Source organism: Dermochelys coriacea, chromosome 9 (genome assembly GCF_009764565.3).
Source record: "Dermochelys coriacea isolate rDerCor1 chromosome 9, rDerCor1.pri.v4, whole genome shotgun sequence".
Taxonomy (NCBI): Eukaryota; Metazoa; Chordata; order Testudines; family Dermochelyidae; genus Dermochelys; species Dermochelys coriacea.
The window spans coordinates 91,324,443-91,350,456 of NC_050076.1; the positions used below are offsets into that span (position 1 = coordinate 91,324,443).

General features: G+C 41.4%; 1 protein-coding gene across 10 annotated transcripts in view; it reads left to right on the forward strand.

Moving 5' to 3' along the window:
• The first annotated feature begins 3,293 nt into the window (after window positions 1-3,293).
• KIAA1210 (KIAA1210 ortholog) overlaps window positions 3,294-26,014 on the forward strand; it is a 93,219-nt gene continuing 70,498 nt past the window's right edge. Inside the window, exons 1-2 of one of the 10 annotated variants that reach the window (XM_038417382.2) lie at window positions 15,663-16,396; window positions 23,609-23,677. In XM_038417382.2, the coding sequence (XP_038273310.1) occupies window positions 23,631-23,677 (47 nt within the window). In that variant the 5' untranslated portion in view covers window positions 15,663-16,396; window positions 23,609-23,630. Of the gene's footprint in view, window positions 3,511-12,069; window positions 12,369-15,662; window positions 16,397-16,669; window positions 16,800-23,608; window positions 23,678-26,014 lie in introns of those variants that run through there. The other 9 variants (XM_038417375.2, XM_038417372.2, XM_038417381.2 and 6 more) reach the window with 9 other exon arrangements.

Genomic DNA, 26,014 nt, shown 5'->3' on the forward strand with positions numbered 1-26,014 from the left:
AACAAATTTATTAGAGCATAAGCTTTCGTGAGCTACAGCTCACTTCATCGGATGCATTTTTTTGCATTTTTTGCGAATACAGCAAACACGGCTGCTACTATGAAACCTATTTCAGATAAGAGTGTCTTATTTCTGTTTAGCTAACATCTGTTCCTAATCTATTTAAGATAAAGCAAAATATGCCACTCTTAACCAGAATAAATGTGCCTTTTGCATTGGTTTAACCAGCTCAGTTTAAAATAACTTCTAGTTAAGATGGGTAGCTCTGTGTATAGACAAGTTCAGATATCACCATAGAGAAGACAGAATGATGGCCAAGTTGAAAGCCAGAAGGAGAAGGCAGCAGTGGCAGCCAGAGTGGGAAAGCAACAGCAGAAAGAGACATGTGGAAGGCATATCTTTCACTCTAGTCTCCTAAATCATCTCAATGCCTAGTTCAATGAAATAAAACCAGTTTTGATTTGACACATTTCTAGGTGCAAGCCAAATTCTTGTCTCATTCCACAAGTGGTTCCTTTTATCATCAGCTTTCTGATTTTATCCATCATTTTAAGACAGTTAGCTCATGTTTGGTTTTGACACAAGGTGAAACTGCTAAGTAGTGATCTGGGAGTTAGTTTTCAATGAACATCAAGAGAAGAATCCATTACTCTCCCATTCCTCTTCACTTACAGCTGCTCTAGCTATGGCACATCCTCACAGGGAAATTTTTTCAGATCCTTTAGGTCATCATCATTCATTTCTGGTAGGCTGCATGGGAAATGCTACAGAAGTTATAAATATGTAGAAGAAGCCTTCCTCCATGTCCCAAATCCTTAGTACTTCAAAATATACAAAGCTTATAATGAAAAAAGGCAGCCAGGTTTAATAGTTACCAGAGTCGTTTGGAGGTGGTGGTGGACAGGGGAAGAATGAGACCAAACAAATCAAAAAGACGCTACCACCAGCTAACCACTAAACATAATATCAGAACTTTGTCAGGTGGGAAAAACTTTTGTTCCTACTGAATATTTACTGGCCAGGTTTTCTTCTTCAAGGAACCAGTATTGGTCCTGGAGTCTCTGCCCCATTCTCACTACAGACTAGAGCAGCATGGGGGGCTCCTCTAAATTGCCAGCTGGGAATAGCCATAGTGAGTGTGTTCTAGCTACATTGCCATGTGTCCTATAGTAAGACCCCTGGGAAGGTGGCATAGAAGCAGCTATGCCAGCACTATGCCTGCTGGGGAATCCACTCCTTTTGTGCTGCCTGAGAGGGGCAGATGGAGTAGAGACTCTGTGATATTCAGATGTATTAATTATACATTAAAATGCTTTGGGGGCAACATATTTCCTTTTCTAATCCTTTGGTTTTGCTTTATTTTAGCGGCCCTGTATCTTGGGAATTCCTTGCTCCACTGACCTCAAATATATACTAATAACTCTACCCTGAACCCCAATGAGGCACAATTCTAAAAACAATCTGAGAGCTTGTCTTCATGCACAGTGCTACAATGGTGCAGCTGTAGCACATTAGTGAAGATGCTACTACGCTGATGGAAGAACTTCTCCCGTCAGGTTGGCATATTTATCCACCTCCCTGAGAGGCAGTAGCTATGTCAAGGGGAGATGCTCTCCCCTCGACACAGCACTGTCTACATGGGGGGTTAGGTTAATATAACTACATAGCTCAGGGGCTGGATTTTTCACACACCCGAGTGATGTTGTTCTACCAATATAGGTCTGTAGTGTAGACCTGGCCTGACTATATATTTGGATTTTAGAACGCTTAGAAAAAACAGCTGTTAAAAAGGAAGCTCTTCTCAAACTTCACTCTAATGGTGCTACCACAGCCACTAGAGTAACAGATTAAACCAAGATTTCAGAGTAGCAGCCATGTTAGTCTGTATTCGCAAAAAGAAAAGGAGTACTTGTACTCTGAGTACACCTTAGAGACTAACAAATTTATTTGAGCATAAGCTTTCATGAGCTACAGCTCACTTCACCAAATGCATCCGATGAAGTGAGCTGTAGCTCACGAAAGCTTATGCTCAAATAAATTTCTTAGTCTCTAAGGTGCCACAAGTACTCCTTTTCTTTTTAGATTAAACCAAGTTAAAACAAATCAACCCTCTGGAAAGTCTAGCCTGAAAAAGAGAGAAAACGAGCTCGCATCACACTAGAGCATCAAGCCATCAAAATTTACAACAGGGCCCAAAGAGCACAGATGAAGTTGATGTGGCCAAGTTATTCTATATAAAAGCACTTGTGGGTTCAGGCTTTTAATTTCAAGTTCCTTGCTAGAGTTCTTCAAAATAATTATTGTACCACATGGTGAAACAGTACATATAAGAATCAAGATCTCAAGTTTATATTATCCCAAGGACACACATGCTCCAGGTGAGGTGACAAACACAGGAAAAGTTATTAAAAGAGGGAGGTTATTGTACATTTGCAAAGTGAAGAATTCAGAAAGAACCACTACTCAGGACCTTTGCTTAAGGTCCCAAGCAACACTGAGTTCCATGGAGTGTGTAGGGCTTTTGGATAGGTGTTTAAAATCAAGTTTCTGGGTAAGCATGAAAGATCCCATGGCACTGTTGGTCAGAGGGGCTTTTCCTTGTGTTCTTAGCCAAAATTGCACACCCCCCCCGCTGTTGTACATTGTTTTTTGTGCTCCAGGTATCCACCAGTTTGCTAACCACCACCCCAGAAGTGGCTGCATTTCAACTGCTGATATCTATATATCAAAATTCGTGGGAGACATTCTGGATGACATGCACTATAGACATGAAATTATTGCATGCTCCCAAGGAGCTAACAGCTTATTGCTTGCGAGGACTTTTCCCACCACCTCTTAAAATGTGTTCGTTCATTTGCTGAGACTAGTCAATACCCATCAAGCTGCAAGTCAAAACAAGCAAACCTGTATAACCCAGCTCTCAGAAGTACCTGGGGGTGGGATTCCTGTTCGCTTTTCTCAGCTCATTGGCAGTTTTGCAGGGTTTCAGGTTCTACTGGTCAGATCAGTGGCCTGGGAATCAGGACCCCTGGATTTTAGCCCCTCCAAGCCCCCATCACTCCTGGTGTCCCTGCGACAGTCATTCACCTCTCTGTGCTCCAGTGCTACCCCACTGGTGAAAGGGGGAAATAATAAATTCCCTATCCAGAGCCCCTGCCCGAGGGCTGCTGCTGGGGAGAGGGAAGGACTCAGAGCCAGGGGCTGGAGCCATCGGGGAACGAAGCCAGGCTGGGGTGGAGCGCAGGGCTGCAGGCCATGGGGGGCCGGACGGAATCGGGCCTCTCAGGACTTGACTCCGTCCGGAGCTGGGAGCCACCTTGGGGAAGCGCCCGGCTCTGCACATGGGCCTGTGCGGGGATCTTCCCGGCAGCAGTCCGCTCTCCAGACGCTGCCCCGCCCGCTCGGCTGGGGAGGCCACTGGGCGGCGACTGGCCGCTCCGGCGGCGCGGAGCGCACGGAGCCCCCCGCGCCGGCAGAGGCAAGCGCAGGACGCGCCTGGGGCCCCCGCCTGTGAGTAGGGGCTGCGGGGCCCAGCGCGGGGGCGGGGGAGCCGGGCTGGCCGGGATGCCAAGCCCCGTGCGGGGCGCTCTGCTGCTGGGGTAGGGGCTGAGCGCAGGAGCCCTGCGGAGGGACCGTGCCCCAGCCTGCGCTCTGCCCCCGGCTTCGGGGTGCGGTGCTGGGGGGAGCCGGGCGCTCCCACCCAGGGACCCTGCACCGGGGGGGGGGAGAGGCCGGCGCCTCGGAGCCTGTGCCGGCTTCAGGTCGGATCTTGGGGGTGCCCCTCGCCGGGCCAGAGGTGAGGAGCTCGGCGCGTGTGCAGCCCCCAGGTGGGGACTCGGGGCCCGAGGGGGGCATTGGGAGTGGGGGTCCCCCAGTTCGGGGGCGCGGAGGCAGGCGCTGGGGTGAGCCTGTGAGGGGCACGGTGGACTCCCCGTTGCCAGCTGGGTCGCTGGTTCTTTCCTCACCCCGGCGCCTTTTGTATTTAATCTTTGCTGCCAGGGTTAATGCAGCCGGTGCTGCCAGTGCTCAGGATGTCAAAAGGCTCCGTATGGTCTATTTTAAGTGTCTAGGGAGGCGGAGAGATTAGAGCTGGAGGCCACTGACCCCAAAGGGCTCGGTACCATCCGCCCTCTGATTTCCTAGCAGAGCTGAGTGTGTGTGAGTGCATCCCACTGCTCCTCTCCGCGGGATACTCCTCATTTTAAAGCACCCTTTGTTTGAGCCAAGGAACATCTTTAGCCATCTGAAACCCATGGTACAGGCTCAGCAAATCTGTTCGGTAACAAACTGCCAGGGGACAACAAACCTAAATACTTAAACCAAGGGAGCAGAGAACAATGGAGAAAAAAGTTCCTAATATTCTAGCTCACTAGCACTCGTTTCCCTCTCTAGCCCTCCTGGTCCAATGTATGGCTATGCCTTTATTATACAGTCGGTCCTCAGGCTGGTTTTGTTCAATATCTTCATTAATGATCTGGAGGATGGCATGGATTGCACTCTCGGCAAGCTTGCAGATGACACTAAACTGGGAGGAGAGGTAAATACGCTGGAGGGTAGGGATAGGATACAGAGGGACCTAGACAAATTAGAGGATTGGGCCAAAAGAAATCTGATGAGGTTCAACAAGGACAACTGCAGAGTCCTGCACTTAGGACAGAAGAATCCCATGCACCGCTACAGACTAGAGACCGAATGGCTAGGCAGCAGTTCTGCAGAAAAGGACCTAGGAGTTACAGTGGATGAGAAGCTGGATATGAGTCAACAGTGTGCCCTTGTTGCCAAGAAGGCCAATGGCATTTTGGGATGTATAAGTAGGGATATTGCCAGCAGATTGAGAGACGTGATCATTCCCCTCTAATCAACATTGGTGAGGCCTCATCTAGAGTACTGTGTCCAGTTTGGGCCCCACACTACAAGAAGGATGTGGAAAAATTGGAAAACGTCCAGCGGAGGGCAACAAAAATGATTAGGGGACTGGAACACATGACTTATGAGGAGAGGCTGAGAGAACTGGGATTGTTTAGTCTGCGGAAGAGAAGAATGAGGGGGGATTTGATAGCTGCTTTCAACTACCTGAAAGGGGGTTCCAAAGAGGATGGATCTAGACTGTTCTCAGTGGTAGCAGATGACAGAACGAGGAGTAATGGTCTCAAGTTGCAGTGGGGGAGGTTTAGGTTGGATATTAGGAAAAACTTTTTCACTAGGAGGGTGGTGAAGCACTGGAATGCGTTACCTAGGGAGGTGGTAGAATCTCCTTCCTTAAAAGTTTTTAAGGTCAGGCTTGACAAAGCCCTGGCTGGGATGATTTAGTTGGGTATTGGTCCTGCTTTGAGCAGGGGGTTGGACTAAATGACCTCCTGAGGTCCCTTCCAACCCTGATATTCTATGATTCTAGAATAGTTCTTTATAGCCACTATTAAGTTGTCTATAAGCCACATCCCTGCACACACTTATGCATGTGCAGAATTTTACATAGGAGAGTGGTCAATTGAAGTCAATGGAATTACTCACAAGTGCCAAGTTACTTTCAGACAGAAGTCTTTGCAGAATTGGGGCCAGAGTTTGGATCTAAAGTTGACATATCCATAGTATTTAGGGAAAAATTAGCATTTTACTAAATTCAAAGGAAAAAAAGTTAAAGAAATAATAAAAAGTCTTGACGAGTGATATTGCGGAAGTTGCATGTATGCATATCACACTTAACTTGCATGTGTGCTTTGTTACTTTCCTTACTGATTCAGAGCCCAATTATGCAGCATGTACAGAATGGCTGCAATATCAGGCCTGTAAGTGAACACCAAAATGGGTTAATCAATGCACACCTTATAATACCCACATGAAATCAGACAGTCTTACAACTCACACAAGGAGATTGGTGGGTTTGCTCTACCCACTTCTTAGCAAAGATTTAACAGTAGGTCACTGTAGTGAGGCTTCTGTTAAGCCTGTTCTACTAAAATTTTACTTTGTTAATTTATACCAGAGAACACTAATGTTTAAATGTGATGAAGTAAAATAAATAATTAAAATTAAATGACATTTTGTCAAATAAATAAAGTACATCTTGTGATGCACAATCCTTGGTTATATTCATTGCTCATATACTGTATTTGTTAGTGTCTCTTCCTGTCATTCATGTGAAGTACTGAGGTTTTATCATATGTAAAACTGGTACCATCTTTCTCAAAAAGAAAAGGAGTACTTGTGGCACCTTAGAGACTAACAAATTTATTAGAGCATAAGCTTTCGTGAGCTACAGCTCACTTCATCGGATGCATTTGGTGGAAAAAACAGAGGAGAGATTTATATACACACACAGAGAACATGAAACAATGGGTTTATCATACACACTGTAAGGAGAGTGATCACTTAAGATAAGCCATCACCCACAGCAGGGGGGGGAAAGGAGGAAAACCTTCCATGGTGACAAGCAGGTAGGCTAATTCCAGCAGTTAACAAGAATATCAGAGGAACAGTGGGGGGTGGGGTGGGGGGAGAAATACCATGGGGAAATAGTTTTACTTTGTGTAATGACTCATCCATTCCCAGTCTCTATTCAAGCCTAAGTTAATTGTATCCAGTTTGCAAATTAATTCCAATTCAGCAGTCTCTCGTTGGAGTCTGTTTTTGAAGCTTTTTTGTTGAAGTATAGCCACTCTTAGGTCTGTGATTGAGTGACCAGAGAGATTGAAGTGTTCTCCAACTGGTTTTTGAATGTTATAATTGTTGACGTCTGATTTGTGTCCATTCATTCTTTTACGTAGAGACTGTCCAGTTTGGCCAATGTACATGGCAGAGGGGCATTGCTGGCACATGATGGCATATATCACATTGGTAGATGCGCAGGTGAACGAGCCTCTGATAGTGTGGCTGATGTGATTAGGCCCTATGATGGTATCCCCTGAATAGATATGTGGACAGAGTTGGCAACGGGCTTTGTTGCAAGGATAGGTTCCTGGGTTAGTGGTTCTGTTGTGTGGTGTGTGGTTGCTGGTGAGTATTTGCTTCAGATTGGGGGGCTGTCTGTAAGCAAGGACTGGTCTATCTCCCAAGATCTGAGAGAGCGATGGCTCGTCCTTCAGGATAGGTTGTAGATCCTTGATGATGCGTTGGAGAGGTTTTAGTTGGGGGCTGAAGGTGATGGCTAGTGGCGTTCTGTTGTTTTCTTTGTTGGGCCTGTCCTGTAGTAGGTGACTTCTGGGTACTCTTCTGGCTCTGTCAATATATGCCATCATGTGCCAGCAATGCCCCTCTGCCATGTACATTGGCCAAACTGGACAGTCTCTACGTAAAAGAATGAATGGACACAAATCAGACGTCAAGAATTATAACATTCAAAAACCAGTTGGAGAACACTTCAATCTCTCTGGTCACTCGATCACAGACCTAAGAGTGGCTATCCTTCAACAAAAAAGCTTCAAAAACAGACTCCAACGAGAGACTGCTGAATTGGAATTAATTTGCAAACTGGATACAATTAACTTAGGCTTGAATAGAGACTGGGAATGGATGAGTCATTACACAAAGTAAAACTATTTCCCCATGGTATTTCTCCCCCCCACCCCACCCCCCACTGTTCCTCTGATATTCTTGTTAACTGCTGGAATTAGCCTACCTGCTTGTCACCATGGAAGGTTTTCCTCCTTTCCCCCCCCTGCTGTGGGTGATGGCTTATCTTAAGTGATCACTCTCCTTACAGTGTGTATGATAAACCCATTGTTTCATGTTCTCTGTGTGTGTGTATATAAATCTCTCCTCTGTTTTTTCCACCAAATGCATCCGATGAAGTGAGCTGTAGCTCACGAAAGCTTATGCTCTAATAAATTTGTTAGTCTCTAAGGTGCCACAAGTACTCCTTTTCTTTTTGCGAATACAGACTAACACGGCTGCTACTCTGAAACCTGTCATCTTTCTCAGAATACTGTTTCATGTGTCATTGATTCAGCTCTTTGTACTTTATGCTCTAAACCAATGTTTAACATATGTTAGCCCAGCAGGGCCAACATACTTACTGGTGAATGAGCTGGATTTTATTGTGCCTCATCAATAATATTGTCCATTAAATCCCAGGTATGTAATCTTTAATACTGTGCTATAATACACTGAAGGAACCCAACTTGACTTTCAGATCTCAGGATGGGTTTGCCACATAGACATTAAGAAAAATCCTCTCATCTTGTAAACTGAACAAATGATCTGTAATCACAAGTGCTATGGAACCACGTCTACTGTGCCATTTGTTTAACCATCACTTTTCTGATGAGATCCCCAGTTTAAGAGCTTGCTCCTTGCTAACCACCCATCCTGTGAGTTAGTCCTTATTCATGTAAATAGTTTTATTGATTTCAATTGGGAATGCTTGTGTGAATAAGAATTACTCATGTGAGACAGATTTCTTAGGCGCATGCCCTAAACGTGCACCATGTGCATGTACCTGGGTAGCAAGGTGCACACAGATCTTCCTCAGTATGGCTCTACTTCATCCAACAAATCATTCCCTCTATGTAATCCTCTGTAGTCACACCATTTTCCTTAAAGATAGGCCTTGAAGAAGTGCAACTGCCCTGACAGCCATTCTGATGAGCCCCAATGTTGCTTAGGTCCTGATCCTATAAAGACCTGGGTGTGGGTGAACCCCTATATACCCACCTGGAGTGCCATGAAGACAATGGAACTCTGCATTAGCTCATTGCAGAACTGGGGCCTTATTAGTTTTGAAGGTGGTACACAGCTTTGGACTGTGGGAGGGAGGAAACTCGTTTACATAAACTGCTCCCCCTGGGTAGCCCTACAGTTCCCTGCCCTGGCTTTTGTTGCTTTCTTTTTGATCTTTGATATCTGCCTGCTATGGCCTTGGCATGTGAAGCTTCTATAGTTTGCATGCCTTAGAAGCAGCAGGTTCTGCTAGAGGGGGCTTTTAAGTAATGCCATTAAAATTGCTTTTCTGATATTTGCAGTGCCACCTTCAGATACTCATGATTTCCACTCTCTCCACTGTAGCAGCCCCCCCCCCCCCCGAAAAGCATGCAAGTGACGTGTTATATTATAGGAAATGTGAACATATAGGTGCTATATTGCTGCAAAATTAATACAATGAAAAACAAATGGTCACACATGACTGAAACCACTTTCTGTGAGTCGGTGTTTCTGTCAGCAAGATGCTGTTTGATTATTATTATTATTTTTTGCATAACACTACACAATGTGCACTCTTGGGACTATTGTTGAACCAAATACCTTACTTTGGGCTTGATCCTGAAAGGTACTGGGTACATGAGTAGTTCCATTGACTTCAATGAAATTGCTCATATGCCTAAAGTTAAGTACATGTTCGATGCTGTGCAACATCAGGTCAGAGTCCTCAGCTCTTTGCAAGATTGAGCTCCTAAATATTTGATCAAAAAGGCCACATCCTCACAGACTGGGTATGAAGTTAAATCCTGGTGTAGGATTTGAACCCATAACTGTTTAGCCCTCAACTGTGCCCTCAATTCTTATTTACTTAGGTGCTGAGCAACTCCCACCTTATTTACTTAGGTGGGAGTTGCTCAGCATCTCCTTAACTTGGGCTTTATATATGCATAATGTAAATGTATGAACAATACATATATATTAACAGTACAGTGCAGATTGCACTCTGATTTTCACTACGTAACTAAACTTTAATTAGATGCTCCAGCAGCAGAGACTAAATATCTTCATGTCTTTATCACTATATCAGTTGAAAATCAGATGTTTTTCTCCACTGTTGTTTGCTTGAGTTTTCATTCTAATGCTCAGTGAAATTTTCTTAAAGCCAAATGTCTAAGATTCCTAGATGCCCAATACAGATTTGATTACACAAACATTACTTGTAATTTGGGACCTAAAATACAGTCTTTTTAGCCATTTCCACATTTTGTGCAATTATGTGCACTCTTCCCAGTCTCTCTGGGATCCAGTAGTCATGATAAATTAATTTTGCTGCTTAGTGTAAGCCTCAGGACTTCAGAAGATTTACTAGTGCTAGTGCAAATATTACCACAGACTTCAGTTTCAAAATTAATGTTTGTCTGTTCTTCAAATTTGTCTTAATTTATCAGTTGGTATATTCGCTGCAGACAAAATATAGCTACCAAAGGGCTGTTTAGCCTTTTCATTTACCAAGAAGAGGGTGGGGAGACAGGGAGAAAAGAAATGAAGAATGATCCTGCATTCAGAACTTGTTATTGATAAATGAAAAGTCCGCTTATTTGGAATGTTTCACAATTAGATGATGCTGACAGATGAAAATGTCAAGATCATGAATAACTGTTGAAGAAAGGGTTAGAATGTTACTTAATTCTGAACAATGGAGAAAATGAAGATGCACTGAACAGTATTTGTCTCGTTCTCATTACATGATTATTCTGGATGGTTTCGATGGGAGAAAGTCTAATATGTTTGGTGCTAACAAATAAACATTCTTGCGTCTATAATCAATACTGCCTAATCTTTGCTGTAATTCCTCTAAGCCTTCCAGTCAGGATTTTTCATCCGTATTGCTGAATCATTTTAAAATGGTTTTAAAATGAAACTAAAGAAAATGAACAGTGGCCCAGCGAGCCCGCTAGAGTGTTTTTCTGAGGATTTTCATTAATCTTTGGCTTTATACTACAGCCTGTGTTTACCATGTGGTTGGTTTCAAAATCTGTAGTTATATAATTTGAACATCAAGCTGTGTAATGACAAATCAAACATAGAAGTGTGACCAGAGTCCACGTTATACACTCTATCATGCACAGTGGGCCACCAGTGTTATCCTGAATCATGCGTGCACACAGTCGTTAAATTTGAAATAATTTTCAAAAGCAATGCCAATGACACAAGCATAGACCACATTTGAAACTGATCAGTAACTTCAAAAGTAATTAGAACAATTTGTACAAGGGCTTGTTACTTACCATCTGTTTTAATTGGAAAGCAGTTTTTCCAATAAGACTCTAAGAAGTTACTGTGTCTTATTTAAGACCAATCTACAGTGCAATTTAAACAGAGAGACAAATAAGTTTGTCTTGATCTGGTAAGGTTTATCGCCAAACCTTTTGCTGATAATTTGTACATGCAATAGAATGAGTGCTACAGGTTACAACTGGAAAATACCTCCTCACATAGCTGCAGATGAGATCTGTAATTAACTCCAATAACAGGAACCATTTTAAACAATATTACTCAGTGTTGCCAATGCCTACAGTGTTATCACTTGTCTCATGATAATTGGTGTTTTTCTTAAAGCCTCAGCTCTTGGAGTCAAGGGATTATGTGACAATCAGAGCTTTCATTAAAAACAAAAATACCTAAGTTTCTCCCTTTGTGGAGAAAGACTTGAAAATCTGAAATGAATGTACCCTCCCAAGGGCTCAGAAACTAGAAGACAAATACCACACCCATATTATTTTTTTGGTTTAAAAATCATGAGTTTTTTTTAATCTCATAATTTTGTTGAAGCCTAATTCATGATTTTTAAAGGTTTAGGGTTGGCAGTAGTGCTCTGGCTGGTTACAATAACATGGAGCTAATTTCACAGCCTCTTTATAAGAAGCTCCTTAACCCTTCAAAAGAAAAATGGAAGCTAGTGCAGGTGGGTTTATTTTTCTGATGGCTTTGACCCAGCCCTACAGCTGATCTCATCTGGGCTATTTACTATTGAGTTATACAACAAGCACTGCTCTCACAAAGCCATTTTCTGTAACTACCAGATTTGCATATCTGGCTCTATTAATTATTTCTCTCTACTGCAATATATATCTCATTTCAGTTTGATTAAAATTTACTAATAAATGGAGGCTACCATAATTCATAGGAGTTGGTTTGATATTATTGCCTGTGTTTGCTGGAAAAGTTGACATAGCATTGGTTGAAAGTAGACTATGTCCATAAAATCAGTTTTTCCACTGCAGTTGTCCTTTAGAAGAATGTCCCGATGTTCCATTGATTTAAGTGACCCCTGCTAGCAGAGAAGGGGTTAATCCTGTTGACTAACTCTGTCCTCATTTATTTTACCAGTTTGTGCTCTATTGAATGACTAGGCTGCTTTCAGCTTCCCTAAGAGTTAGATGCAGCCCCTTCTGTGTAAGTAGGGAGCTTTATCCTGTGTTACACCATGGGGCTAGGAGTCAAGCAATCTGGCCTCTTTTCCCAGCCCTGCTGCTGACTTCCTGTGTGACTTGAAGCAAGTCACACAGGGCCTGCTACTTTTCCCAGTGATGTCTGTCAGGTACTGATTGTACCCAGTACAATCAGTACAATTGCAGATCAGGCTCTGTCCCAGATGTGGACTCCCCACAGAGCTTCCATTCCAGAAAGATGCACGAGATGTTCACTCTAAGATCCTTTAATGCACTGCCCAGGTATGGCTGATCTGGTCTCAGATAAGGTAAATTACACACAGCACCAGGTAGCGGCTGAACAGTATCATACAGTTTAGCATTTAATTACAAAGTCAGTGGGAGTTTTACCTCTGTGACTCAGGATTAGAGCTGAGTGAAGAATGATTTTTCAATTTGTTAGCCAAACTAAACTGGGGAAAAAATTAGTTGTAGGAAATGGAATATTTTTGGCTTTTCTCACTGAAATAAAAAAAAACAGAAAAAAATTGATTCTATCCCAAACAAAATTTCTAGTTCTACCCAAAATGAAAACGTTTTGCTTGGCTGAAAAGATATTTTGAGTTTAGTTTAGTTTCCAGTGTTTTTTTTTCTTTTTTGTTGTTTTTAAATACATCTAGGCAATTTTCTAACGTAACTCTGCAATTTGAAAAGAAAGTTGAAATGTTTCATTTAGAAAAGGCTGAATTAAAGTGTTTTGACTTCTTAAAAATAATTCATTGTTTTTCAGTGAATAAACCATCTGTTTGCAAAGCTTTGCCCAGCTCCCCTTAGAATACCCATCTGTAAGCCCAGAGGCACCCAATTGCCCGAGAGGCTTAAGACATGTTCTCCCACCCCTGTTTTTTACTAAGCACTTTGACATTTTCAAAGTAGAGGCAGGTGTTAGAGATTCCCAAGTCAGATCCTACCCCATGCCCACATCTCATCGTTTTTTTGGGGAGTAGGGTCCCCTACCTCATGGGGAGAAGAGGTTCAGTGTCATCATTGTAGCCGTGTTGATCCCAGGATATTAGAGGGACAAGGTGGGTGAGATAATATCTTTTATTGGCCCAACTTCTGTTGGTGAAAGAGACAAGCTTTCAAGCTACACAGAGCTCTTCTTCTGGGTGATTGTGAAGTGCTTTTAAAGGAGCTCCAGTAGTGAAAAGTGATGAATATAATTATCCAGGAACATGTACCAAACTGGGGAGTGAATGGTGCTTTCTTGATTTCATTCTTGGTTCTCCAGCTACAGTATATGCTATATTCAAGTCTGGCATGAATTGATTTAACAGGTTAGGGCACCACATGGGACGCTGTGGATTTGTCTAGCTTATCCTTCAAATCTCAGTTTAAAAAAAGAGATGGAACCATGATATACAGAGAGTGGGATATGAAAAACCTCCTGCCCATTAGGTCAGTGGTTTTCAACGTGTACCCATGGGGGTACGCTAAGGTCTTCCAGGGGGTACATCAACTCAACTAGCTATTTACCTAATTTTACCACAGGTTACATAAAAAGCACTAGCGAAGTCAGTACAAACTAAAATGTCATACGGTCAATGATTTGTTTATACTGCTCTATATACACTGAAATGTAAGTACGATATGTACATTCCAATTGATTTATAATTATATGGTGGTAATGAGAAAGTAAGTAATTTTTCTGTAATAGTGTGCTGTGACACTTTTGTGTTTTTATGTCTGAGTTTGTAAACAGGTAATTTCTAAGTTAAGTTTTAAGAAGACAAATCAGACTCCTGAAAGGGGTACAATAGGCTGGAAAGGTTGAGAGCCACTGCATTAGGTCAACAGAAGGTTAATAAGATCAACAGAAGATACCACATAGTAACTGCCTTATGACAGCACTTATGAAAGCCCTTTGTGAACATCCTCCAGACTTTCACTTCAAAAGAGTTAAGACCTTGTCTACAGACTTCTGCTCTGCACCTGGGCTTTAAAGTCTGCCCCCTATAACTGCCCCCAGTGTCTGGTCCTTCTTTTTGAAAATGACATAGGTACTCAACATTAGAGACTGGAATTCAAAATCTCAGCACAACACCTTGGTCAACTGCACCTCTTCTCTGTGTTTCTTCAGTATAGGAACAATAATTATACAAGAAGTGGAGGAATGTTAAACCATTTATACATGTATTACTAACTGCCAGCATATGTTTCTTTAAGGGTTTACGTTTCATTACCAATTTCCTTTGTTGGAATTCATCTTTTGTGCTTTCTTACCTTACCATTGTGATGACTGAAGAGTGGATTTAATGAATGTTAGACGCCCAAGGCTGCTGGCTAGCGGGTTCTTCAATAATTAAAAACAATATCTTATTAGAGAAGAAAATACATTAAAAATGTTAAGGTTCTTATTGTAAATCAGCTTAAAGCAAGGAAAATCTGAGTTTTATCTCAGAAATTCTTGCTTTAGCTGATTTGTCAAGTCTGTAGAATTAAGTTAATCTAATTAAAAAGATAATCTAAAAATATAAGCAATGTTAATTAATTAGAGAGATGATGAGACAGAAAGAGAGCAAGCCTGCTCTTGCTATAGTAAGGGGTCTAAAGAATCTGCATTAGAAGTTATACCACCCCCACTTTTGTGCATGTGAGTGGGGTTAGAAAAGTGACTAATGAAAAACAGCATACTCTCACTCACCAGATCTCACCCCTCTGTGTATAAGATTCATATATGCTGACTTTTTACTTCTGCTATCAGAAAAATCTCAGTTTGCTAACAGAGCTAGCAGATAGGCAGGAAAGCATTTTTACATATATAGAGAGTAAATTAGAAAGACAATAAACTGCAACTTTTAACACTTTAGCGGGGTCGCTTTTTCAGAGTGGAATCAAACTTTAGCTCTGAAAGAACTCAGACCATGTTGTCATTTTACATGGTGTGCAGCATTGTTAGTCCATAACACACTTCTATTGTATTTCCCTGGGGTGATTGTAATAATGTTTTCTGTTATATCAATATCAATTCATAGTGACAATACTATGCACAGTCCTGGGAAAAGGCTGGTACTGTTGCTGCTCCAAAAGACTCATTAATTTTGATACTTAGTTACATTTGTCTCAGTGAAATCTTGAACCTTACCCATTATGTGCAAATAGTACAATATAGAATATTGTGATACCGAATGTAACAAACAATAAAAGTCCTCCTATAATTTAACTCAGCAGTTGTATTTTTTGGTTGCTTTAAAATACTAGAAGGGCCTGGAATTCAAATGACATGTTAAAGGCCTTTAAAACATTAAGGACTTTCTAAGAATTTTCCTGGCGTGGGGGGAACTCTCAGCTGGGGGCAGAGCCAGTACAGCTGGTTCTTGCACCACTCCCCACACCTGGCCTCCAAGTAATGGTATCAGTACTTTGCTCTGGCTTATCCCCAGGTGGTATATAGTTCTTCGAGGACCATTGCCAGCTGGCACATATTACAGCAGCTCCCAGGCTACTCTAACCAATGCAGGAAATATTTGCCTTGAGAATATGATCCCCTCTCTCAGCTGCACCAAATGGAAACTTCTTGTGAGAGAGAATCTGGGCCTACTTGCTTTAATGGGAGCTAATAACCTGAAGGAGACAGAGGAAGACTCTCTAGCTAAATATGATGACACTAAAAACTCCTCTTGTTTTTACTTTCCTGTTACTCTAAGTTTATAGTTGACTGGTATCTCTCTGTATGGAAGTTACTTTATTAAATCTAGTAGCAGAAAAGAATCTGTAGCTAAAATCAGTGTATCTGCATCAAAAGTTAATCATATTACCAGGACTAACAAAGTCAAGCTGATTCCTGTGCATGCACAGGGTGAAATTCACTCCAAGAGAGCTTGAGCAAGGCTCTAAGCATCAATTAAGCCCTACATTAAGACAATTGAGATACTAAAGCAGTCCGCACCTAATTAGAGTGATTTTGATTGAAATCCTTTACATGTAACACAACTTCTCTCCTCAATAGCAAGGATCTCATTTCAGCAAGGTACTTAACCACAAGCCTAGCTCCAACATGTGTAGCCCTATTGAAATATTACTGTTTGCTGAATGGGTGTCTAAATTTGCTAAATAGTTCTAGGCTTTAAAATACTGCTGAAGTTTATATTTTTCCTGCTATTGGAAATGTAGTAGATTATTTTGTCTTCCCTTTACCGTGGGAACAATGCTAACATATTTAAGAGATGGTTGGGAACAAACTGCTGATCTTTATGGATTCCCAGAGATGGAATTTGACTAGTCCAGTTTGCTGCTGTGTGAGAACCTGCATGAAGTTGTTTCTGTATAAGGTATGTTTTATAATATAATGATTTCAGAACTCTGGACTCAAGGGGACATATGCTCAGATGAAGCAAATTGGTGAAGCTTCATTGAGTTTAATTTAACTCGGCAGTTTGATTGACTTCATTGGTGCTATCACACTTCTTCTTTCATATGGCTGGTGTAGAGAAGCTACTGCAATTTCACCTGAAGTTGATTGTGCCAAATGGCTACAATAGGAGTAGCAGAATTTATTGTAGTAAATGCCTCCTTCATATTTATAAGCTGGGCAGTAGGTAGCCACACCAGGGAGTTCTTGATTTTCCATTTGTGCATTAGATACTCATATCTACCATGATTGGTTTGAATTCAGTTCTAAGATGACTGTGGAAGGTCAAACCCAGAAACCTTCTGCATGGGATCTGGCACAAGGTGCTTTATTTTTTTTAGTCTTGTTTAGCCTAATCTGCTTTCCAAGCCTCCTTGTGATCATAGCCTGATTGCATGAGGCTAAACGAATGTTCCCAGAAAGGCTTGTGGGACTTACAATGTTGCGGGGAGGGGGAGTGTTGTCAAGGCCTTGGTGAATAGGAAGACCTCTGTTTTCACAGGTTAGCTGAGCTTCGCGGAATGTTGCAGCAGTTCGGTGTATCGGCGGGGGAGCGATATTAGACAGGACAGGTAGCCAGGGTGTTGGAATCTACTTAAGGGTTCCCATGATGCAGCAGTATTTAGCTGGGTATCCACAAGTCATGTGTGGCTGCATCTGCTCAATACCAGTGCACAATATTCAGCTACTGAATATACAAGTGCTATTGCAGATGTTTGCAACGCTGAGGCACCCCAGGTTGTACCTGCTAGTTTCTGGATTACGTTGGCTCCTGTCTTTATCTTTCCAGCTACCTTCTTAAGAAGATCATGGAAGGAGAGGGTGTGGTCGAGTTTCACTCTGAGATATATTGGAGTGTAATTGTGTTGCACATTTTTACCACAGAAAGCTACTTTCATTGTTGTTTTGGCACTCTTATTATCAAGATGAAATGCGCTTACTATTGTTTTTCCAGGGTTTGGTTTGAGCCTCCATTTCCAGAAATATTGTTCCATATTTTGGAGGCCCTCAGTTAATGCTTTTTCAATGTCATGGAGGTTTGATGCTTGGATTGTCATGGTAAGATCATCTGCCTATCCAAATTTTCATGATTTAGTTGGGGGCATGTCACTTATGTAAATATTAAAAAGGGTTGGCCCAAGTACAGAGTCCATTGTTTATGATACGGGCTATCACATCGCACATCACTCAGCGATCTCTCGGTCATCAGAGCAGCAACTCAACAAATTCTCACGCTTTTGCCAGCTGAAGATCTGGTCCGTGGACATAAATCTTTCTATCTTGCATATTTATAGCATGCTCATTTTTAAAGCATCTCAGTGGTACATATACCTTTCTGACTGATTGCTTTTATAGATGTAGGCATAATGGAAGGGGAGGGTGAGAGACAGCTGTGGTCTGAGCACAAAGCTGGAAATCAGGAATTCCTTACCATTCGCTTCCTGAAACAGATGTTGGAAAAGTCACTGAATTACTTTTTCCTCAGTTTTCCCATCTGTAACAGTGCTAAGGGGTAACCATCTATACCACAGGGCGGTTGTAGAAATTAATGCTTGTAAAACACTTTGAAGATATAAAATGTTGCATTAGTGCTAGGTACCATTATTACCCTGTACACTTTATTTATTTTGCAATTTATAATATGGGCCAAATGCTACATCTCTGAGCGTGTCTAGAAGGAGTAAAATAAAGAAAACAAGATATTGACCAACATCAACTAATTTGATTTCAATTTCAACTAGATGCAAAGGTTTGATTTTTATTTCTCTGTTTGCTTCCTTTTCTCAGTGCAATAAAGCTTGACAGAGGAGACTTTCTGGGAGCTTATTGCTCTTCTGAGGCAGTCAATGCTCACTTTATATTCAGCCTTGTGTTTTCAGGCACTGGAGTTCGACAGCCTTTCCCCAGAACTGCACTTCCCTGCCTTCCTGTATTATGGCTTAAATCAATGGCCAGCGAGGCGTTACTTGAGACATGACCTTCACCTTTGAATTTGTTTTTCTTCAGTCCAGTTAATATCTAGGATGTTGATAGTTCTAAGGAAATTCCAGACACGTGAGGGGGATTCTCCTCTTACTCAAACTGGTGCAAATCAAGAGTAATTCCATTGAAGCCAAAGGAGCTATATTGGTCAGAAACTACTGTGAGAGAAGCATGCCCATTAAACTTTACATGGTCTTTTATAAAAAGAAAAGGAGTACTTGTGGCACCTTAGATGTCCAATGAAGTGAGCTGTAGCTCACGAAAGCTTATGCTAAAATAAATTGTTAGTCTCTAAGGTGCCACAAGTACTCATTTTCTTTTTGTGGATACAGACTAACACAGCTGATACTTTGAAATGGTCTTTTATGGTATTGCTAATACTTGCACAAGCATTAGCAGCATACAGGGCCTGATACAACTCCCAGTGGGCATTGGATCTGCCCCTAGAAGTGGAATGGAGAAAAAAGGGGTACGTAGAAAACTTACCTTATTCACACCCTTACCAACAGAGTTGAGCCAGGTTAACCCACAGTGTGGACAGCAGGAGGTTAACAGAAGAATTCTTCCATCGATGTAGTTACCACCTCTCGGGGAGGTGCATTACCTACAATGATGGGAGAACCCTTCCCATTGCTGTAGTAAACCTCTACACTAAAGCGCTCAGGTAGAGGCATTTGGACCATGCCACTGCTCTATTGCGTTCTTTCATTTTCTTGCAGATGGGCTTAAATTGTGTTTGACTGGACACCAAGGAGAGAGAGTCATGTTGTTACAACTTAATGGTTTTTTAACATATTTTCTTAAGTGAGTGTTGTCGGTGTAGAAATAAAGCTGCTTTGTTCAGATTCTGCCTTACACATCTTCAAACAAAAGAACTATAGTTTCCTAATCTATAAAATAGAGACTGTGCTAGTTTTAACAGGAAATACCAGTCTCTTATACTGTCTCAAAAAGAAATCCACTTTTCATCAAGACCCATTAAAATCTTGCATTTTGGGATTTACAATCTTGTGTGAAAAACAGATTTCGGAAATGTAGCATTTCTTCATACTAGGAGCTTGGTATTTTCCCCAGAAATAAGTCACATTTTTATACATGGATGAATATTACATCATTTATCCTTGTAAATTAATAAAATCCTAATGAATCTACTATATATAGTACACATGCTTGCATATATTGTATGGAGATTAATGCAGTGCGACACTGAGGTCCAAAGCTATGTCTCTGATCTGGTTGCAAATCTAAGGGAAATTACTTGTTGAATGACACATGGCATGACCTTTAACTCCAAATGCTCCAGGAAGAGTTAATGTCTGACTGCTCAGGCATTGAGAAGACCCAGAATATACAGGATAGATTCAGTATGTTCTAGAATATATTTCAACAATCAGTGATAACCTGGATAGGACATACTGAACTTTATCTCAAATTCCTTGATGAAAGTAGTGTATTCTATGTTATGTTCTGTAGCTAGCCACAGAAAATGATTCATGCTTGGAAATATCAACTCCTGGCACCAAATAATATTTTCCTTTTTCTTTTTTAAATATCTTTTTGGTATTGAAGGAGCTTGTCTTACACAGACTCCTGCAACAGGAGAGTAACTGAAAAGACGTCTTGCACAGAGGGTAAAAAGAAGTGCAATTGGATCAACAGACTCCAAACTAAGTATTTTAAAAAAATTCCCCAGGCTCATGAATAAAGAGCAAATGCACAGTCTAAGACACGCAGTTCTATATTTTCAGGGACAGGATTTGATCCTTTTTTCCCCTAAAATTAAGCACAGGTGGATGTCATAGTGTGTAAACTATGAAGGGCAGAAATCCTCTTATCTCCACTTGTTTGTTCTTGTTTGTTTTTCCCCAGTACATTGTACCTTATTCCAACCCTGTTTCTTTAAAGCTCTGATGCTGTAACCTGTGAAAGTGGTGCCTGCTCAGCTGTCTCTGTAATAATGAAGGGTTTTCACTGAAAACTCCTAAGCCAAGCTCATTTAGCAGCAAGGAAATCTCGCTGTTGGATCTCTTCCTACCTCAAGAAGATGTTTCCTCAGTCATGTTTTTGTGAACATACAGCTAAACAATCCGGGCTGCAAATGCAAAGAAAATAGTGGCATGATTTATGGAGAAAGTGATTTCCTAGGTTCAAGCTGCACAAGTTTCCTTTCCTTGTATTGGAAAGGATATTCTATATGCAACTCAACTGGAAAGTCACATTTTAATAAATATTTTGGTAAGAACAAGAGTGGTGAAATCCTGCCTGAGTGTGAGGAGGATCTCCCCTCTGCTAGTAGAAAATATGATAATGCTCAATTAATGCAGGCTAGATTGCCTTGTGGTTAAGGTACAGGATGAGACTTGGGGACTTGGATTCAAGAAAGACCTTGCTCTTCCATAAATGCCTCATTGGCAAGTCACTATGATTTTTCAGAGACATTGAAGTTGATGGAAACAGCAGATGTTCAACAACTTTGAAAACCAAGCCATAAACCTTTTTGTGCCTCATTTTTGCAGCTCTCTAAAAGGTGATGGTATAGAGCTAAATTATCTGAAGTTTATAAAGCACTTTGAGATCCTTAGTTGGAAGGTGTTAAAGAAGTGTGAAATATTCTGGTGATGCAGACATTAGAAATGCATATAGATTTCATATATATGGCTGCTAACATTTTTGCTGCCATAGTCTCACAACAGCAAAACTTTAACAAAGGAAAAAGTCACAATATGACTTATTTTTCTTGACTGGGGAGGGAATACAACGGGGGAGCGAGAACTAGCTAGTAAATAATGTTCACCCCAAGGACTGTATAGATTACCTATGGCAATCACATGGGTAAACCCTGCACAGATCTTTGCAGAAGAGAGGTTAAGGCTAAAAATGAGAGAGACAAAAAGTCTGCCCTTTTAATGAGAAGCCATTCCAGAGATCCTAAAATATACTTTAAGTCCTGAGGATGAATGCTGGTTTGTTATAAGATTTCTATTCCTCCCCCAGAATTGCTCAATGTAAAATTCACATGACATTTTGGCCATCTGTACTAGGGGAAAAAAATAAATACCTCTTCTACCCCCCCCACCCCAAAAAAACCCCAATGTTTAAAATGGTTGTGAAACATGGTTGTGGCCCAGCTGTGTTTGGAATATGGTATCTTCTTGTGGAATATTTTTTTTTTTTTTTTTTTTAAAGTTTAACTATGTGAAGGATGGTATGGTTTGGTGTGGTTTTTTTTTTTTTTTTTTTTTTAATAATCCTAGTTCAATAGAGACTTGGCTGCCAGGGGCTGCAAAAAATGCACTACTAAAGTTGGATGTGAAACGTATTTCTGATTCTTGGCTGTATTTGCGGCTTCTAACACCTCTGCTGTAGGCGGATGCACTGGGTGGGAGGTGACTGTGGAACTATGCCAGTGTGTCTAGCTCTTTTTGGGTTCCCCTATTGCATTTCCTGTTGCTGTATGATCTCTGACTTTGAAGAGGCTTCTGCTGTGTGTACACTGATGTGTACAGATGTCTGGGGGGAAAAAACCCTCTGATTTCAGATATTACTTTTTAATAGAAGATATTTCTCTTTTATCCCAGATGAGAAATATGGGCTGGTGAGTAACTGGGCTCTGCCTGGACATGCCTGCCTCATTCCCTGTGGGTTTGTGCAGAAGTTAAGAAATTCCTTAGTAAACTTTACCTTTGATTCCCCAGTGATGCTCCTCCGTGCTGAGGCAACACCTTTTTTTTTTTTTTTTTTTTTTTAAAGAGAGTACTTGTGGCACCTTAGAGACTAACAAATTTATTAGAGCATAAGCTTTCGTGAGCTACAGCTCACTTCATCGGATGCATTTGGTGGAAGTGAGCTGTAGCTCACGAAAGCTTATGCTCTAATAAATTTGTTAGTCTCTAAGGTGCCACAAGTACTCCTTTTCTTTTTGCGAATACAGACTAACACGGCTGCTACTCTGAAACCTTTCTTTAAATGAGCTATGACTCAGCAACTTGCCACTTGGACTCCTTGCTCTGCTTTCACATGCAGCAGGGAAACAGTGCACTGATAGATTTGGGTGCCCAGTATCTGTCTCAGCTCAGCACCAGCTCAGAGTGATGCTTCAATGTCAGGCCATAGAGGATCATCATCAGCAAAACATGTCAGCTGTTACTTCAATTAAATGCAATGCATGCAAACTACCTTGAGATGATGGGAAAGGTTATATCTGAGTCAGCAAAGCCAAGGTACTTGAGAGTCAAGTGGAGTTAAAATGAACCTGGGCTGGAACACTGCAGCTAAATCCAACCCACAAACCTTGGGGAAATGCAGATTTGATTCTTAACCCTAAAACTGGGCAACCCCACTCCCCCCGCCAGCTTTCATAGACCCTGTCTGCACTGCAGAGATCTGCACGTTGCTGCTGTTTGGCTAGTACAGTGCTCCCATGTGGCCAAGTGCTGAGATTTTGTGTCTTCCAGATGTTTTGAGGCTTGCTTAATTATTGGAGGGTGAGTGATCCATTGGTAGGGTACCCGACAATAAGTCAAGTGGTCTAACCTCAGCATTGCTACCGATTTGCCATGTGGCCTTGGGCAACTAACTTAACCTATCTGTGCCTCAGTTTCCTGATTCTAGAATAGGAATGATGATGTTTACCAGCATTTGTAAATGCTTTCATATCTACAGCTGAAAAACTTAATATGGGGGTCTCTAGGTGCTACTTGGGACAAATGATAAAGAATAATAGCAGTAAGTAGTGAATAGTCTTTAAAAAGAAAAGGGTTTTACAGACATTGATCCATATATGTGTATAAAATGTCGCCTTTTGGAAACTGGACTATATTTTTCCTAAATAAAAACCAGCAGATGCAGATTTTTGTATTAAAATAAGTAACTTCAAGGCAACAACAAAAGTATAGAAACACACATTTTCCTGGGGGAAAAGCTCACCTCTTGGGAGGAAAGGTGAGAGGGAATCTACTTCATATTAACAAAGAGTCTGATGCATTGAGGATTATCGGCCCAATTCTGTACCTACTAAATGAATGGATTTTTGCTATTGAGATCACTGGTAGTAGAATGGGGCCCTGCCGCTGGATTCTGTCATGTTTTTTGAACTGCAATTCAAATTTCTGATGGGATTTCCTTCTTTTCTTCTTTATAAATATTGCAGTTGGCAGCCTCTCCAGAACTGAATGCCAGACAGATTTCGGACCAGATCCTACTTCCAAGGCTTCGTAGGGTAAATGAGTCATAAAGTTTCATAGTAATCTCTGGGAATTCCTTTTTGGGTGGTTGCTACTCAATAGCTGGAGTTTTGATTTCAGCATTTTTTCTGTTGGCTTTCTATGCTGGGTGGAGACTCTCTGTCTCTCGCCAACTCTTGTTTGTTTGAACTAGGATTTCAACATGGAATCATCTTGACAAATGCATTAGTTCAGTACAACGATTAAACTCACTAGGTTACAAATGTAAGGGGTGGGTGGGTGTACGTTCTGCTTCTTAGAAGCTTCCAGTCATTGGGAAGATACTATCTGCTGAGCTTGGGTTTGATTTTCAATTCTGTTATGAGTAACACCGAATTCTGCTGTAGGTAGCATTTTTCCCTGTTCTTGTAAATGGATTTTATGCTGTCACAGTGGGATTGGAGTGTGTGTGTGTGTGTGTGTGTGTGTGTGTGTGTGTGTGTGTGTGTGATTTTTATGATTCAGTTCCTATAGTAATGTTTGTTCATTTATTATTATTTAACATTTGTATACAGCCTTTGTCCTGGAGAAGAGATGGACACTGTCAGGAAACAATGCCTCTATGACCAAGACGGTCCTGGGTTACGTGCATGTGTACCCTTTACATGGTGCATGGTGCTTTACAGAGAATGATGATATGGGGCTTGATTCCTAAATCCATTCAATGGAGTTGCACAATCATTAAACTGGTGTAACAGAGTAGGATATTGGGCCCATGGTCCCTATCCCAATGGTCTTCCAATCTGGGTATATTTGTCAGCTCTCTTAAATTTGAGGGTGTGTTCTTTTTTTGTTGTTGTGTGGGTTTTTTGTGTTTTGTTTGTTTGTTTTGACACTCAGGGAAGGGAAAAAAATAAAAACAAATTTTGCTTCTCTCCACTTCAATGTTTCCCCTTCCAGAGAGACTGGTCCACCATAGATCTATTCTTGCCTGGCACTATTCTCAAGGGAAATGCCTCGGGGAATCCTGTCTTACAGCACTGCCACCCCCAAGCATTCAAACACCACAAATCAGAGTGAGGAAAAAAATAAATGTGCCGTTCTTTATTTGCTTTCTGGCTTTTGATCCTTTAGTCATATTTTAATTCTTTTCTGTGCAACCATGAGGGCTACTAATTTATTGTAATAAATTAAAAATACAAAACAAATATCTCCTAATCTCATGGCTCCAGGAGCTGGGTCTTTAAGAAAAACATCAACTATCATGAGATTTGTGATAAAATTGCAAGAATCGGTCAGATTTCTCTACTGATACAAATATGCATCATGCGAAGATCATTGTACATGTTAAAGGGCCCAGTTCTGCCCTCAGAAACACTCCCACACTCCTGTTAACTTCAAGTGACATTGGGCAAGTATAATTAAGGGTGGACGTTAGCCCAAACTTGGTGGTGGTTGTGGTGACTTGTCACAACATTACCCTTTATGTCCATTCTTTTGAGATTTGAAGTCCTAGCTCTGCTGAAATCAATGGCAAAACTCCCATTGTCTTTAACAGATCCAGGGTTTCTCCTTTAATGGCTCCAACAAGTCTGTTCTATGGCTGGCTGCTAAGATTCCCCAAGCATGGGAATTTTAGGAGGTAATATGCTCAGGCAATACTTGGCCTTTGATCTCTTTGCACCTGCTCTTGCATCAACATCTGGGTGAACCCGAACTTAGCAAATGGAGGGAATTCTTCAAGACTCTGAGAGACCTGTCTAATTTGCATATAAATCTAAATACTATTTAATGTTGGAAATAGGGTAACTGTGTACATTTATCTGCTTGAACCTGCATCATCCCCGATGGATGAAACTGCTTGTTGTTTGAGTTCTCTGGCAATAAAAGGCAGTCATTACTAAACTTTGTCCTCCCTCTACAGTGAGGGGGGAGGATGACCCTTGGCTATGTTTTAAGACTTGGTAGGTTGCAATTTATTTATTTATGTCTTCAGATTTATAACATGGACACTCTGAGGCCCTTCCTCTGCTCAGGGTGTCTATCCCAGAAATTAAAATCGCAACATAAATAAAGGACTGCTCATAAATATATCTACCTCAGCCCCTTCTTCCCTCTCCCTCCCCCCTTCCCCAGAAGCACTGGAGAAAAGAGGGGAAAAAAAGACAGGCTTTGAGTTGTGTCTGAAAAGTTAACAAATGTGGGGAAGTGAGGGAGGGAACGTGTTCCAGAACTGAGGACCCAGCGGAGAGAAGGCCATCATTTACACTGATGGAGTTCTAGCTTGAACATCCCTGCATCAGTATGGAAGCTGTGGGGAAAGGTGTCTCTCAAGCACCAAGGTCCCAAACAGTTTAGGGCTTTATAGCTAAAAACCAACCCTCTGAATTTCA